Source organism: Benincasa hispida, chromosome 6 (genome assembly GCF_009727055.1).
Source record: "Benincasa hispida cultivar B227 chromosome 6, ASM972705v1, whole genome shotgun sequence".
NCBI classification, from domain to species: domain Eukaryota; kingdom Viridiplantae; phylum Streptophyta; class Magnoliopsida; order Cucurbitales; family Cucurbitaceae; genus Benincasa; species Benincasa hispida.
In genome coordinates, this window is record NC_052354.1 from 19868591 (window position 1) to 19886767 (window position 18177).

The 18177-nt window shown below is 37.2% G+C and overlaps 1 protein-coding gene across 1 annotated transcript; it reads left to right on the forward strand.

Annotated features, from left to right (window-relative positions):
* The first annotated feature begins 1910 nt into the window (after positions 1 to 1910).
* On the forward strand, positions 1911 to 9190 carry LOC120079799 (transmembrane emp24 domain-containing protein p24delta9-like). The gene is made up of 4 exons (XM_039034204.1): positions 1911 to 2262; positions 2367 to 2576; positions 8597 to 8673; positions 8866 to 9190. Exons 1-4 carry the CDS (start codon positions 2053 to 2055, stop codon positions 9008 to 9010), a joined length of 642 nt encoding a protein of 213 aa, XP_038890132.1. The 5' UTR covers positions 1911 to 2052; the 3' UTR covers positions 9011 to 9190.
* Positions 9191 to 18177: the final 8987 nt, after the last annotated feature.

An 18177-nucleotide genomic window follows, 5' to 3' on the forward strand; every position in this document is an offset into this window, starting at 1 on the left:
TTATAAATGAACTTTACATATAGGTAAATCCTAATAAAATTTGAATAATTTCTATTCAAATTACCACATGTTTCATCATCCCCTAGCTTTTGTTGAAAATATTTCTGTTGAGTTAAAAAGTATGTGTTTAGACGATATAGTTGTTCAATTTAAAATTAGAAAATTTGTATTTGGAGGAAAAAGTTGAGTTGATCACGGGCACATGATGCAGTTTTATAATCTAAAAGATATGATTTTCTTGGGATCATCTTTGTTTGCTTAACTGTTTGTTTAACTCTTCAATTTACACATCTTTTTTTTCCAAAATTTTGAAACCCAATTGAGATGTTAACTTAAAATCTTCACATATATTTTACCATTTTTAACATGTAACTATTGTACATACTTGAGGTATATGAAATACTATTGTTTCATACAAACAACAAAATTACAAAATACTTTCGCATTAGTGAAATTTATGAGTATAATCAGCACAAAATTTAAAGAAGTAGGCTATCAAGGGGCTTGGCTTAGGACTTTTTATGGCATCTTATACCAAATTGTAGGTTATGGTTTATTATGCATATATGTTGGTGTTGAGAATGCAATCAAAGTCCCACACTAGCTAGATAAGAGGATGATTGCAGATATGATGATTGTGGGTATATGGATAGCTAAAATCTATTTGGATTTCCTAAGAAAAAATGTTTTCCAAAATGTCATTTGCATTTAAACATATTTTTTTAAAAAATATTTGAAATAAAAATATAACCATACTTGGTTATATTTCTCAAAAGTGTTTTTATACACAAGTTTGATTGGTTTGACTATATGCTCAAAATGTTAATATTAATATTAAATTACTATATAAGACAACTATTAAACACTATAAGAACTAATAATTTCGATTTTGTATTTAAAAACACTTTCATTGCCCAAATTTTTTTTAAGTATATAATCGGCAATGACGTTAGTCATGTAGAGGTGGTCGTTTAAGCATATCGCCAAAACGAGGTGTCATCAATCATGTTATGATGGTTGATGCTTAGGGTCCAAAGTGGTCACTGTTGGAGGGCGGTCGCCAGAGTTGGACATTAGAGGTGGTCATCGAAGCATGTCGCGGAAATTGGTCGTTGGCAGTGTCCAATAGGTGGAGTCATTTGCAAATATTGAAGGGAGTCAGAGAGAAAGAAGAGAAAAAGAATTTCATTGATAAATATGCAAATTTCAATAGCAGACACCGTTGAAGATGGTGATGTCGAGTTATTTAATAGTGATTTATGAAGTTGATGACCCAAACACTGAATTGGTTATTTTACCTAACTCAACTCCAATTGGTGAGCCAAACTCCCTCTTATTATTAAATAAAAATGGTCAGTAATTGCTTAATTAAGCAATAATTAAATCTGAAACGTTAACATTTTTATAAGAGCGATATTTTAGACTTCGACAAGAATCAAAACAAACATTTTTTTAAAGTCTAAGAACTAATACGTTTTAAAAATTCATAAACTAAATTGAAACAAATCTCAAAATCGAGATCTCAAAATGAGATTTAAAGCACACAAGAAAATGCAATGTTAGACATAATGATAAAAATTTTATGGAAAAAATTATAGTGCTACCATAATATTCATTATTCCCATTTATAATTTGACATATACTGGAATGATATATTAATTTATTTCATGGATTTGACAATAGTAGTATGATTTTTTTTTTTTTTCGTTTGACAATAGAATGAATCTTTTTCCTAATAATTTTTTCCTAAATCTAATGTGTAATTATGCCATTGTTCGATGGTAACACGTGTCGGTCATATGAGGAAGGAAGAGTACGTGTTCCAGCCAATGGGAATGAAGCAACTGTCATCGCCATCAATTTAATTTGACAACTTTTGTTTGCTAAATGTAAAAAATTTGTAATCGTGTAATAATAATAATTTTGGGTGTTTTAGATATTTCGTTGGTCGGCATTGAAATCTCTCCGTTTTTCATTGTTCTTCAAAACACACAATCCCGAGTCTCTCTCCTTCTCTGTCCTACCTTTGAAAATTTTCTTCCATTTTCAAGAATGGTTCGATTCTTCGCCGCTTTTCAGCTTCTACTACTCATTGGATTTCTTTCTTCTGGATCGGAATCTCTTCAATTCGATTTGCAGTCCGGCCACACCAAATGCATCTCTGAGGACATTAAGCAGAACGCCATGACCGTCGGCAAGTATCATGTTGTTAATCCCAACGTAGGCCAGCCCTTGACTGATGAGCGCAAGCTCATTGTTCGGGTACTTTTTTTTTTTGGAGGATCTCTTGATTTATTTTTTTATTTTTTTATTTTCGGGTTTTTGATCGGCGAGTGACGCTTAATTTAGGGTTTTGGAATCTGTAGGTGACTTCGGCCACTGGGAATACTTACCACTACTCCGACAAGGTGGAATCGGGGCAATTTGGGTTTGTTGCTGCGGAGGCGGGTGATTTCATGGCCTGTTTTTGGGCTCCCGATCACCAGCCTCAAGTCATATTATCGGTGGATTTCGATTGGAGGACGGGTGTGGCTGCCAAGGACTGGTCCAATGTTGCTAAGAAGGGCTCTGTCGAAGTAAGTTTTTGCTTGTGTATGACAATTCTAGATTCAACTTCCTTCTGCTGTTACCTTTTGATAGTTTCGGAGGATTTTGATTGGCGTGTATATCCGAGATTGGAATTCTTTGTGAAGCTTTGATTTCCGAATTCAAGGAATTTACTATTCTTTGCTAGCATTAGTAGCAGCTTCCTGCCTTTAGGCATTCCTTTTCATTGAACAACTAAAGTTCCTTTCAAGTCGCAAACTCTAAACAACCGTTGACTTCGTTCAACCATGTAGTTTTTTGTTATTCTTTTAAATCTATACCCAGAAAGAAATCGAATTATGTTTCTTTTGTGGAATTAACAAATATCAAGAACAGTTGACTCACTGTAGTGGGGAGTTCCAGCAATTCAAATTCAGACTGTAGGAGCCAGAGCCATGTGGGCTGCTGTCTTTCGTTACATATACTTAGTATCAAGTTTAGGCATCCTTTTTGAATTCCATCAGCAGTATTAATCTTCTTATGACGTAGTCCAGTAAAACAAATATACTTTCATAGTTCCCCTCCAAGCAGAAGTGGAAATTTCTTTTTCCAAACAAACCTTTTTTTTTTTCAATTAACTTGGATAAAAAAGAAAAAGTCCATGGATTGAAGCTTCCAGTCTTATTTGTATTATCCTCTCCACTTAGTTGTGTCGTGTCCCATTTAGAAGCAGGCAAGAGTTCAATTTCCCTCTCTATAAAGTTCCTCCATGCTACCATCTTCCAAATCTAGTTGTCTCATCCTTAGCTTGCTTCAGTTTGATGTCTTTTGGACTAGAGATCTAGAGATAGCAAAGATGCAGGTAACCTGTCGCAAGGCACCTATCTCTCCAACACAATATCTGAGGCTTCATTTCTCACCCTTAGGGTTGTTGAAGGCTCGAAGAAAGGTTTGGGCTTGGCATCACTTGACTAGGGATTGTTGTCCGTTCTAGATTCTTTTTTTTTTCTTCTTTTTTTGATAAGAACAACAACTTTCATTGTGAAAAAATGAAAGAATACACGGGCATACAAAAACCAAGCCCACAAAAAAGGGGAATTCCTCTACAAGGGATTCCAACTATACAAAATCGTGTTCATAGGATAATTACAAAAAACCATTGAAATCAAAGCCCAATGAGAATCGTGAAAATGAATAAGAGACCACATATCTCTAGCATCCCTCTTAACTCCCCTAAACACTCTTCTATTCCTCTCATCCCACAACACCCAAACAATAGCATAAACACTAGCTAGCTAGAGAAAATGACCTCTCTCCCCAAGCACCGGATTGAGGATGGACTCCTCGATCATATCTCTAACATCTCTTTGACGGGCACACATCAAATTGAACATCTGGAAAAAAGAACCCTAGACCAAGCTCGCAAAATCACTGTGCCAAAGAATATGGTCCAAGTATTCCTCCATTTTCCTGCAAAGAATGCAACAAAAAGGACCAACCAACGACGACATCTTCCTATCAAGCCTATCCAACGTACTAATATGGTTGTGGAGAACTTGTCAGGTAAAGAATCTCACCTTTCTAGGAATCTTGATCCTCCACAACGATGAGAAGATAGACTCACCCACAGGAGAAGGGTTAACCAAACATTGAAAAAAAGATTTACACGAGAACCCTTCCAAAGGAATAGGGTTCCAAACTCTCACATCTCTCCTCCCAAGGTGAAAGGGGTGACTCTCAAGAAGAGAAAGGAGGGCAACTACATCCATCCTTTCCATATCAGAAAGGGCACAAACGGAACCTGAAGTTCTTCTTCCCATGGATGTTTGTGATTTCCTTTGGTACTTCCAAGCTCATTTTGGCTACAGGATTTAGTTCGGGATGCCTTATCAACCTTTTCCCAGAATAATAGAAGAGATCTTTAAATTAGTAGGATGACTCAACTTTTTCTTTCGCTTTTTCCACTGAAGTTTTCATTTTTCTCTATAAACTTTTTGCCATTTTTCTTTGTAGGTTGAAAGAAGTCATATAATTAAGTTAGGCAGGTTAGAAAAAGCTGTAGTGGAGAGCATGAGACAACATCCTGGACAAAGTTTTCACTAACCAAATTTTCTCAGTATTTTTTCACCAACAATCTCATTTTCAGGTTTTCTCTTACAAACAAATGTTAACTCTGAACCAATTTTAACAATTCACTTGACAAGGGCTAAGGAGGCCTGGCACCATTGTTTTTTGCTATTAAAGTCCTACACTTTTTAGAAGATTATGAGTTTCAAGTAACCGGTATATCTTTATTCATATGACACAAATTGAGTAGAGTTCAAAAGTACCATACCAATCAAGAGTCATGGGTAATTATTGTGTACTGCAAAGTGAACTCCTTTTGGGATCTGGTTTATGATCAAATTAGAGGTGAACTTGAATTGGAGTGATTTTACAATTGCCAACGGAGGTAGGGTATTTTGATAAATGCACTTCTTCGTGGTATTCATTATTATTATTTGTCCATACTCAGAATCCCAATTTCAGTGTGTAAAAACATTGAGAAAGTGTTCAGGAATTTTTTGTGGAAAGGTGCTGGCAGTAGCAAAGAGTGTCCCTTAGTTGAACGGGATAAAGTCGAGTCTCCTTGCTCTTTCGGAGGTTTGGGTGTGGAAAATCTTTGCGCGAATAATTTCTCCTTTCTTTCCAATTGTTGTGGTGTTTTGAGCATGAAAATAATCCTGTGGAGGAAGGTTGTGAAGGGCAGATAAGGTTTGACTCTTCGAAAGATTCATATTCATAACGTACAAAAACTGGAAAGAGTCTTGCAGCCCATGGAAGGAGATTGCAAAGCTTAACATGTTTTTTTTTTCTTTTTCTTTCTTTTGCTAAGTATCAGGTATAAGGTGGGCTGGTAGTGAAACACTTTTTTGGAATGACATTTGGTTAGGGAACCAGCCGTTATGGGTGACATTTCCCTTAATTTTCAGAATTTCTCGAATATCTCAATTTAACAATGTTGAAACCCTGACGACTGATAACTAGAACTAGAGTTGAGAAATGGCTTGTTCAATAGGAAGTTGGAAGAATGGGGCTGTTTTGCCTCTTTCTTTTCTGATTTGGTTAGAAAAGAAAGTTAACTTCAGTTCTTGATATCTCCGTAAAAGAGCTATCTTTTCTAGCCTAAATCTTGTTAGTTCAAGAGAATTTGATGTTAAAATGTGCTTCATTGCAAGAAATCGAGATTGAGAGGTCTTTTGGATTACTTAGGTGAATTTGCCTCGGTTCATTACTAATTATTACAAATATTTAATCTTAGATTGGTACACTATGAATATCATTTGGTTGTGGGCTTTTGCGACAGAAGTCATTGCAGCAATTCTACTTCTACCTATTGTAATCTGGTGGATAAATACAGGTTGTTGAGAAAAGGTGCGTATGAAAATTTGGGAACAGGTTGCCTCTAAAAGGGTGAAATTTTTCTTATCGTCTGTGGCTCACTGTAGCATCAATACTTTACACAAGTTGCAAAGAAGGTTTCTCTATTTTCAGTTATCTTGAAACATGTGTGCTATACAATCATTGGAGTCTTTGTCTCATCTCCTTCTTTTTAGTGACTTTAGTAGTAGAGTTCGAGATTGTTTTTTGGTAATTTGTTTGGTCTTTTGTGGTGTAATCCTTGTTCCTTATACAATTGGCTGGTGGAGTCCTCAATGGTTGGGGGCTTTGAGATGAAACGAAGGTGCTATGGTCTAACGTGACTAAAGCTATTTGTGATTAATTTGGAAGGAAAGGAATGACTGAATCTTAAAGATGAGATCAATTCATTTGTTTATTTTTGTGAGTTTGTGCAGTCCATGACTACTTTCACCTTTAACCTAGGTTGGAAGATGTTTTTGTAATCTCGTCTCGTGAGGGATGAGACTCCTTGTCACTTTGTTAGTCTTCTTTCTTTTCTTTTCTATTTTTTTTTTTTTAAAAAAAAAAAAAACTTTTCTCGGAATGAAATGGTTTCTTGTTTCTCTTATATATAAAAAAAAGGAAAGGGAAAAATACACTTTGGTCTCTCAAGTTTGGGGTTGGTGTCTATTTGGTCCCTTAAGCTTCAAAATGAACACTTTTAGTCCTTGAGGTTAGAAGAATGGTTCTAAATGGTCCCAAAATTGTGGTACAATACCACATTCTACATATCTATAAAGACCACCCCCCTACCAAGCGGTTTATAGGAGGCCACCTCCTCCTCTAGTTTCGTATGGAGATAGGAAAACCACCAATAATTCGGTCGAGCAGCAGCTGGAAGAAAGAGATTTGGCACTTAATGTCTTAAAGAAAAATTTGGCGCTGGTCGAAAATCGTATGAAGAAGCAAGCTGATAAACATCAAAGAGAATTGAACTTTGAAATTGGAGATGAGGTTTATTTGAAGTTGTGCCCCTATAGACAGGATCTATAGCAAAGAAAAGAAGTGAGAAATTGTCACCTAGGTTCTATGGACCATATCAAATCCTCGAAAATATTGGAGAAGTGGCTTTGGAGAAGTGGCTTATAAATTGGCTTTACCTCCTGAAGCCGCGATTCACAATGTATTTCACATATCTCAACTGAAAAAGAAGTTGGGACAAGGCCATCAACAACACCCTCCAGCTTTAACAGAAGAGTTTGAGTTGCAAACCACACCAGAAACAGTCTTAGGGGTGAGATGGAATGGGGAACTAGCAACCAACGAATGGCTCGTGAAATGGAAGGAACTATCTGAGAATGAAGCTACATGGGAAGCAATCCACTTAATGAATCAACAATTTCCTCACTTCCACCTTGAGGACAAGGTGCATTTCGAGAGAGGCGGTATTGTTAAACCTCAAATTATCTACGCATATAAATGCAGGGGTAAGAAGGGAAATGACCAACCAGCTAAGGTGGCAGAAGGAGAAACAAACAGTTAGGGACCACAAAACGGTTATAAAAAGGGCAGCAGGGGGGAAGGGAAGCATTAGGGAATATTTTGGGTAAAGGCTAAGTGTGGCTCTTGCAGGAGAGGACCACCAGCTCTCTCTAATGTGCTGGTTGATTTTTTTCCTATTTTTGCTTAATCATTTTGTCTTCTTTAAGGAGGGGGTGTCTGCTAGTTTTTGGGGAATGTTCTTTTGCCATTCCGATGACTGTTGAATGCTCTATGGAGGATGTTTATAAGTAAATATATCTTAGCCACATTACTCTGTTTCTTCTTGTTTTCTTCCTTGTGTATTTTGTTAGGTTATTTGTTGTAGGAAAGGAGAACCCAACAGTATCTCCATCATATATATATATTTTTTAATGTTCTTATGCTTCTTGTTGGGGCAAGTTTCTCAGTTTATTCAACATTCAATGGGTATTCTCAAATAATTTGAGAGAAAATGTTTCTCAAATTTTGTCTCGCCCTACTTTGGCTTCTATGCAAATCTTCTATGAATTAACAAAGTTAAAGCTCTTCTTTCTAAATTATGGTTTGAAAGAAATTAGAGAGTATTTCAAAGTTTTTATCTTTCTTATCATGAGAGATTAGATTCAGCTGTCTTAAAGCTTCTAGTTGGTGTTCTCTTCCAAAGTCATTTGGTGGGTTATGATATTTATTGAAGCTGGGATATTTTTATTTCACCTATTTCGTATTTTGTTTAGCTTTATACCTTTTCGCTTGGTGTTGTTCCTTTGTGTTTTTCCTTTGTTCTCTCTTTTTCGTTTCTCTATCTCGGTTTGTTATTCTTATCTTAGTATTTTTTTTAGCATTATTCTCTTTTCATTTCCCTCAATGATAAGTTCTGTATCCTTTTCCAAAAAAAAAAAAAAAAAATTCGAAACATAAATAAAGAGGGGATGAACTGAATTATAATGGCCAACTAATTTCTTGACTGCATTCATAATTTTGCTTCAATGACACGTTGTTGTGCCACCTGTTCCGCATTTGTCGAGGCTTGGACTCACTGGAATACAAGTTCACTTGAGACTCAATGCATGTTTTTTACTTCAATTCTAATAAATTGCTGTAATACCTTCTTTGAGCTACTTTCCCAATCTCATGCACTATGCCATTAATGATTCGCTTACAATGCCAGGTTATGGAATTGGAGGTGCAGAAGTTATTTGAAACTGCCAATTCTATTCAAGAAGAAATGTATTATCTCCGAGAAAGGTAAAACAGAACAAAGCTCTCCCCCACTCTTTGCCCCCACCCAGTTCATTCTCCTATTTTAAGGAATTGGTATTACTTATTTTTTATCCTGTTCGACCCCAACCGACCCGATTTTGTTAGTTATGTTTGCCAGCCTTCTACATGGTTGTTCTCTTTGTTGGTCTGAAAATTTTGAACAATATGTGATTGTAGGGAGGAAGAGATGCAAGATCTGAACAGAAGTACAAACACAAAGATGGCATGGTTGAGTTTGCTCTCGCTTTTTGTTTGCTTATCGGTGGCTGGATTGCAAATATGGCACTTGAAGACCTTTTTTGAGAAAAAGAAGCTTATTTGATTTTTCTTTATTCAAACTCAGTATTTGTAAACTATCATAACGAAATGAGCCTCTTCTTCAGTGTAGATTAGTTATTGGTTTGCATTTTGAGATAAAAATTAGGCTTTCTATCTGTTGGGATATGAACTATAGTCTCTCTAAATCAACTTTTACAGCAGCAAGTAAGATTTTTTTACACAATTTCAGTTTCTTTTCTTCTTTTATGAAATTTTTGGTCGTCTTTTTTCAAGTACTTGAAAGTCTTTTTGCTATCAATATGAGCAACAGAAGAAACGGAATTTATTAGGGAGGATTGAAAGTTTAGCAAAAATAAAAAATAATGCATTTATGATTACCATTTTTTTAAAACTTTGCAGAGATGGCAAAATTTGCCTCGGTCGAAAAATTAAAAATTGAAAAGTCCAAAATAACCTCCCAAGTGTTAAACTCTAATATTGATATGCTGTCATTAATTTAGAGAGATTTGATCGTACAACAAAATTTCCCCTTCCCCTTTGAAATCCTGGGTGGAATTTCACTATCTAATAGTAAATTAGAAAATTTGTCTTTGTTTGGTACAATCATCATTGCAGAAACTAATTTCATAGAAAATCAACATTCAATCTCATCTCTTGCCAATCATCTTCTTGCACAAGAATTGCAGATGCAAGGTATGTATTCACTATTTTTTTTCTTATTTGATTAAATTGTGGTAGGGTGTTCGTTGATATTACTTTTCTTCTTGTTTTAAATTTTAGGAGAATTCAAGCATAAGAGTATTTTGCATTCACTTGCAATTACTGAATTGCAAACTTTTCTAAAATTCACTAAACCACTCATTTTTGGGTTTGAACATTATGATTGTATACAATGTATACTATATCTTAGTTGAGGTGTAATCAATTTACTAAGTATATTCAGTTTATATATATATTTCTCCCAATAATCTGAAGATAGTTAATATTCCTAAATAGATTAATGTTTCTACTTCTGCCCATGATGGGGTTGTCATTGTCAAACCCATGTTGAAAAATCAGAGAAGATTAAAAGAGACAACTTCAAGAGATGGCAACAAAAGATGATCTTCTACTTTACTATGTTGATCTTGCTCACATTTTGAACAAAGAATACCTAGTTACTCCACCAAAAGCCGTGACTCTTGAAACGGAAGCTGTGAAACAGACATGGACGCATTCAAACGTCCAAACTTCTTGTGTCGTAATTAGATACTTAGTGATCTTGAGGACACTTTGTATAATGTCTAATGCAATGTGATGTTTTGTTTTATGTAATGAAAATATGAATGATATGCGTTGATGGATTGCGTTGTGCACTCAAGTTTCCCAACGGAATTCAAGTGTAAATTGCTTTGAGTTTCTTGATAAGTCCAAGGTCGAACACAGGGACTTGTGAAAATAGTTGCATTGGTAATGTTTATGAAGACTTTGTGGTAACCAAGTAAATAAATAAATTGTGGGTGTGTTGTTGCGTTAATGAAAAAGAAGTAAATAAAGGTGGCGGATTTGAGAAAGATAGTTGCGTTGATAGATGCAATGAGTATGCGATGAATGGGTTGAGAAGATCTTTAGCTAGCGTTACTCGGAAATGTGTCGAACTTTGCTATCATGTTACAACCATGCACAACAAGTCATTTCCCAATGTAAAAGCGATGCTCCTAAGTCTAGGACGCATGTGTTGAATGCAAAATGTCCATAGAGCTTATCCCTAAGTCTCTACTCTTGTCCTATGCGTTGATGCAAAATGCATGAAAGTAAGGTGACTGCATACAATCATATCTTGTTGCTAAGATGCATGCGATGCATTAATAATAAATAATGCTCATTCCTAAGTGCCTATCTCCCGTTTATGCGTTCTAATCTGGTTCTTCCAAACCTAGATTCTGACCTGACCTTCCCAAATCTAGATCCTGTCTTTAGACTACCATTCTGAGTATCTCTAATAGATGAATGAAGTATACATAAACAAGATAATCGCAAAGATGAAGATTCTCTCGTTATACTAGCTAACTACTTCTCAACCCATTCAACTAATTTAGCTACTCATGCATAAATAATAGAGAGTGAACAGATATAGGGAAAGAAAATCCATTCTTATAACTGAGTTGAGTACAAAATGACAATGAAAAGTAAAGGTAGAGAACCTGGTAGCAATTCCTTGCTGACCGAGGTTTTTTACACTGAATCTCTATTATGATCAACAAATGTTCCCGCTTCCGCAGGCGTCGGCCCTCTCTCTGTCTTGGAGCTTCTGGTGCTCTCCCAAGCTTACCGGAACGATCTACCGGCACAACTTCTTTCTCGCGTCCGCCTTAAAATGAAAGAAAACTATGGACAAAGGCATGAACTTGTAAATTGATGAAGTAATCGATTGCTTAACCCCTTCTTTGAAGAATGCACTTGGTATTTATAGAGTTTCCATGGTGAACGGCTGCTTCTCTCTCCCGGTTGTACAGATGGGATAGATTTAATTCTTGACTGATGCGCCAGATAATTGTCACTGATAAAGCTGAATGTACTTCTTGACCGTTATCGACTGTCAACTTAATTTGGATTTGACTGCCATCAACTTTTTGTCCCATCGTTCTTAATTATCTTTTCACCCGGATGCGTCCACTATGATGCGCTGACCAAGTTGCGGTGATTCTTCTTGGGCGAATGTTTGCGAGCACGATCAACGCAAAGTCTCGCGGTGAAGTTGCGCTCGACCAATGTATTCCTATGATTGCAATCTCTGCATTGCGTTAATGCATATTCTGCACAAAAATGTAAAGATCAACTGCTCTAATGCGTTGGACGTATGCGACCGCAATATTATAGAATTTATGCTTAATGAACGCAATTTAACATATTTCATCAACGTAATCCAACATTGTTTAAGAACTTAGTACTATGATAACATGCATTTTTGCCCGTTATCACACCCCCAAATTTAAATAATGCTTGTCCTCAAGCATAAGCTAAAGATTCCTTTAACAAGTTAACCGCCAAGTTTTCTTTCCCTAGATTTCTCAAGGATATTTCGTTCAAATCCTATATGCTAGAATTTCCTTAAGTCTTATTCAAGTCTCTTCCTAAAATATTTCTAAGACTTAGGAATTGCAAGCTTAACTTTCAAAAGGACTTTACTAAATTCCGGAACATCGCATGATTTATTTCAAAAAGAAAATTTTCCTCCGGGGTGTCAAATGATTTATCCTTACACAAAATTTTTTTTTATTGCTATTTTTTTCTGACATTGCGCTAATCCGAGTGCCTTGCTTTCGTTTTGGCTTACCCCCACGTGTATCATTCGGACATCCAACTATGAGCAATGCACTCTTTCTCAGACTAAATTCATATCGATTTGGCAGTGGAGTTGCGGTCATTGATTTATGCATTGATCCTGGTGACTTACTTTCGTTTTGGCTTGCCCCCATGTGTGTCATGCGGACATCCAACTACGAGTAAGTGCCTTTCACAATTTAACTCTTATCAACATGGGTTTTCCATTGCATTGACAGTGCAGTCGTTATTCTAAAACATATATATATATATATAGCAAGGTCGAAAATAAATACCTCACCTCCAAATTTAAAATGTGGTAATGTCCTCATTGCCAAAAGAAATTAAAATAGTTCATGCGATGGTCATAGAATGCTTGTAAAGAGAGTTTGAAAGAAAGCTAGCAAACCCCTAACTTCTAGAAATATTTCATGAAGTGACTATCTTAAGATTAAGTTACTCTGATGTATACGAAAGACATAGAAGCATATTTTTTTTATCATTGAAATCATACTTGGCAAAGAAACAACATGCGGTAAACTACTAAATTTATCTATTTGTCAAATGATTGCGGTAATTAAGGAGGATGCGATGATAAAACATAAAATGCAATGTGATAACGCAAAATTTGAAATAAAGATAAGGAAGAGTACACCCCCAAATTTTGCGCTGTCGTCTCATTGTGTATTGATGCATCCATCCTTGCGGCGATCTTTGCTTCTGTGGATTACAGTGATGGAGTGAGATCATTTGCTTCTTCACAATCCTTGTAAACAGACAAAGAGAGGGTCAAATGATTTTAAAACAAAACAACAATTTTTTTTTTTGAGAAGGAAACAAGTGAAATACAGATAATAGTAAAGTGACGAAGAATTAAATGTTCAAGAGTTAAGTAAGGGATAGTCTGGGTTTTTCAACTTTGCAGAGAATGTTTCTGGCTAGAAATCTCCTCCGCGATATGCCTTGATCCGTTGTCCATTAACTTTAAATGTTCGACTACCATCCTTGGTGATCAGTTTCACCGCACTATGTGGAAATATTGCTTTGATGATGAAAGGACCAGACCAGCGCGATTTTAATTTTCCCGAGAAGAGCCACAATCTCGAAATGAAGAGTAAGACCTTTTGACCGACTTGGAGGTTTCTAGTGCATATGCGTTTATCATGCCAGCGCTTGGTGCGCTCTTTATAAATCTTCGTATTCTCATATACGTTGACCCTCCATTCTTTTAGCTCCACCAGCTGCAGTTTTCGTGCTTCCTCTGCTTTCTTCAAATCAAAATTCAGTTTCTTGACCGCCTACATTGCTTTATACTTCAGCTCTAAAGGAAAATGACACGCCTTGCCAAATACCAACGCATAGGGGAACATATCTATAAGTGTTTTAAATGCAGTACGGTATACCCACAACGCATCATCAAGCTTCATTGCCCAATCCTTCTGCGAAGGTTTTACTACCTTCTCAAGTATCAATTTAATTTCACGATTGGACACTTCAGCCTGGCCATTTGTTTGCGGATGGTATGCGGTGGCCACTTTGTGGAGGATATTGTATTTGCGTAGCAGATTCTTTATATTGTGATTGAAAAAGTGTGATCCTTCATCACTTATGATGGCACAGGGAATGCCAAAACAAGTGAAAATATTTTTCTTGAGGAACTGGGAGACTACTGCCGCATCACTTGCGGCGCATGCAATTGCCTCTACCCACTTGGAAACGTAATCGACGACCAATAAGATATAATACTTGCCATGTGAAGGAGGGAATGGTCCCATGAAATCAATTCCCCAGACGTCAAATAGTTTCAGCTCCAAGATAGTGTTCATTGGCATTGCGTTCTTCCATGAAATGTTGCTGGTACGTTGACACCGATCATATTTCATTGCATAGTCAGCAACATCCTTAAATAATGAAGGCCAAAAGAATCCACTTTGCAAAACTTTAACTGCAATTCGTTGCCCTCCATAGTGCCCTTCATATGGCAAATCGTGGCACTATGACAATATGCGTTGTTGAGTAGCATTTGGTACGCATAATCGAATGATTTGGTCTGCACCTCTTCTATACAGATTCGGCTCATCCCAATAATAGTGTTTGCATTCATGTTTGAGCTTCTTCTGTTGATGGTAGGTGTAATCTTCAAGAAATTGTTTACAAACCAAATAATTAATGATGTCCGCATACCAGGGCAATTCTTCTATGTGGAACAGCTGCTCGTCCAGGAACACGACACTCACCTCAGATTCATTGCGATCAACCTCAGGATTTTCCAATCTGGACAAGTGATCCGCAACTTGATTCTCTGTCCCCTTCCGATCAATTATTTCAATATCGAATTATTGAAGGAGGAGAACCCATTTGATCAATATCGACTTTGCGTCTTTTTTTGTCATTAAATATTTGATTGCCGAGTGATCAGTGTGAATGAGTACCTTTGTTCCCAATAGATAGATCCTGAATTTCTCTAACGCAAAAATCACAGCCAGGAGTTCTTTTTCAGTGGTGGTATAATTTATTTGAGCAGAGTTTAGCATTTTACTCGCATATGTGATGGGGTGCAAAATGGTTTTCTTCTTTTGCGCTAATGCAACCCCCATCGTGTACCCGCTGGCGTCGCACATGATTTCAAATGGCGTTGTCCAATCCGGCGTAATTAGTACGGGCGCGGTAATCAACGCATCTTTTAATACTCTGAATGCATTGAGGCAATTGTTGTCAAACTCAAAATTCCTATCCACCTCTAACAACGCACTCAGTGGTCGTGCTATTTTAGAAAAGTCCTTAAAAAATTGTCTATAGAATCCAGCATGCCCCAAGAAGCTTCGCACAGCCTTCACACTGGTTGGAGGTGGGAGTTTTTCAATTGCTTCAATATTTTCTTTGTCCACCTTCAACCCTTCTTGGGAGACCTTGTGTCCCAACACTATACTCTCTTTCACCATGAAGTGAAATTTTTCCCAGTTGAGCACCAAGTTCGTCTCTTCACATCCTTTCAGAATTTACTCTAAATTGGCCAGGTAGACTTCATAAATGTTCCCATAAACAGAGAAGTCATCCATAAATATTTCCATTGAGTCCTCGAGAAAATCTAAAAAGATTGCCATCATGCACCTCTGGAACGTGCTCAGTGCATTGCAGAGGCCAAACGGCGTGCGGCGAAAATCGAATGTCCCATATGGGCAAATGAATGTGGTCTTGTCTTGGTCTTCAAGAGCTATCATGATTTGATTGTACCCAGCATATCCATCCAAGAAGTAGTCAAAATCATTCCCTGTTAGTCTGTCTAGCATTTCATCAATGAATGGTAGAGGGAAGTGATCTTTCTTTGTGGCCGTATTCAATTTGCGGTAGTCCATACATATGGGTCATCCAGTGATGGTTCTTTGCGGTATTAATTCATTGTTCTCATTTGGGACTACCATCATTCCGCCCTTCTTCGGCACACATTGCACGGGGCTGACCCACGTGCTATCTGCAATGGGATAAATAATGCCCGCATCCAGCCATTTGATAATCTCCTTCTTGACGACTGATAACTTGTAGAAATACTAGTTATTTATGCTGCCTTATTCAGATATTGTGGCCAACAGAGAGAAAATATGCGTCGATTATATGAAAATTAGCTAAGAAATACAATAATTATAAATTATCGCAAATACACCCACTGAAACCATCAAGATGGTAGAAAAGGATATTTCAAGTCTGTTTTGTAGGAAACCAAGTCACCGTATGCCCTCATGGTTCAAGAGAGAAAGATTAATGCATCTACGTCGCATTGCGCTCGTCAAATCAATACTGAAGAGACGATCAACGCAATGACGGTGCAATGCGATTGTCGATCTAGAGCTGAACTTCAATTGCATGCGGTAATAAAAACAACACCGCATGCGAACACACGATCGAAAGATGCAAATGAACAATGCGAACGCGGAGGATTGTGACACGTGTACAACTAACTGTTGTGCATATTCGATGGACTGATTGCATAACAGAAGGAATATTTATTCCATCATTTTTGGACTTTCCATAACAATAAAATGGGGACCACAAATTAGAGAGTCAAAGCCTTCAGCCTATAAATACCTTAAAAGAATTCATTGAAAGATATACTTGATACGGGGGATAATTGATACGAGGCTATTGAGAGAAAGCTAATCTAAGTGCTGATCGGAGGAAATCTGAGAAGAGAAGAGAAGAGGCCGAGAGGTGAGTCTCAGTGCAATTCTACCAAATCCTTGTCGAGAAGCTCTATACTTAGATCCCTTCTACCGGTTGAGCAAGCCTGAGAGGGAAGCCCATCCTTCCATTCACTCCATCAATGCCGACAAGCGATTCTCCATTCCAGATCCGTGCCAAGACATTGGTGCTTATTTGTATTTATTTCTAACTCTCATTCATCAATTGTATTTCATCTTCTTAATCTCTTCATTTACAACCATTTATCAAACGCTAAATAGTATTATTGAATGTCTCGATCGTTTCCATTTACAATTTTCTGTCAATTTCCGTTCCTCTATAAAACATTTTCTCCATTATATTTTCTTAATCCCTTGGTGATTAATATGAATTAAACAAGTAACTTAATCTGTGCTAAAGAAATAAAGATGTTTAGCTAAAGCATGCTAGACGACATCTTCACCTGTGAGAGCAAAAGTGAAGATACCATTCTGATTTGTCGAGAGAAGGTTAGAAGAATGCGTTAACTAAAACAAGAAGTACTTCCAGAGATGGAAGCAACCTTGTGTTCATTATGTTTCTCCCTGTTTCACCACAGAAATGTGGGAACGCGGCCAATCACCGAGAGGTGTATGCCAAGGGAAAAACGAAATCGTACTTGTGCCTTTAACGCAATTAAGGAACTTGCGATGTTTGTACTAATTATCTTTTCTCTTTCTGTTCCACATATAAGACTTGCCACCACATAACACGATCTTTGTATAATCTTCACAGTCAGTCTCACCCTCAATATCTTGTGCATGAAACCTGTATCTTGTATCATCATAGCCCAGGTTCATTTTATCGCAATTTACTTTTACCGCAATTTACTTTATTATCACATTTTTATCGCTTACCTTTATTTTATCGCATTTTCAAATACCTGTACACACAGCCTTTTTATAAATTGAAAAACCCCTGGTCGCATTTATCACAAATGTAATGCAATAACCTAAAACAATCCTTGTGTTCGACCTCGGATCACACCGAGAAACTTGCGGTGAAATTATACTTGGTTTCAATGCAGGGAAACTTGTGACAACGCACAACATACTACAAGAACATTCATTAATAACACATATTTAGAAGTAGTATCGTATATCATCGCATAAAATCTATGTCTTCAAGTTTATGGCATGGACTTGTAGCCAGGAATCAATTTTTTCTTATCAAGTTTATGGCGCCGTTGCCAAGGAATTGTTTAATGGTTTATTATTTGAGTGTGTTTGTGGTATTTTGTAGGACAGATCTCTTTATATTGGTTGTTCAATGCGGGGAGCAGTCTAACGGCTTATGAGCTCTGGTACCGAACTAGAATTTGTAGTTGACGTAGAGATTGAGCGTACCTTTCGTGCACAGGCACGCCAGAATCGAGCTAGGCGAAAGAGAGCAGCTGATATGGTAGATAATAACGACAACGCAACTCCCGTAGGAAATCAAGGGGCGGTACGACCAGTGCAGGACCCAGTCTTCCTTGCCCCTGATCGTAACATTCCCATGAGGAACTACGCGGTGACCAACCTGTACGATTTTTTGCCTGGGATTTCGAGGCCTATAGTAGAGGAGGACGCAAGGTTCGAAATAAAACTGGTCATGCTCCAAATGATTCAGAACGCAGGACAATTTGGGGGTCTGGAAGGTGAAGACCCGCATGCCCACTTGACCAGTTTTGTCGAAATGTGCGACAAATTC

Excerpts from the sequence above, each read along its gene's own strand:
- LOC120079799 (XM_039034204.1), top strand. The coding sequence starts at position 2,053 with ATGGTTCGATTCTTCGCCGCTTTTCAGCTTCTACTACTCATTGGATTT. Across the intron at positions 2,263-2,366 it reads AGCGCAAGCTCATTGTTCGG|GTGACTTCGGCCACTGGGAA; the intron begins GTACTTTTTTTT and ends TGGAATCTGTAG. Across the intron at positions 2,577-8,596 it reads CTAAGAAGGGCTCTGTCGAA|GTTATGGAATTGGAGGTGCA; the intron begins GTAAGTTTTTGC and ends TTACAATGCCAG.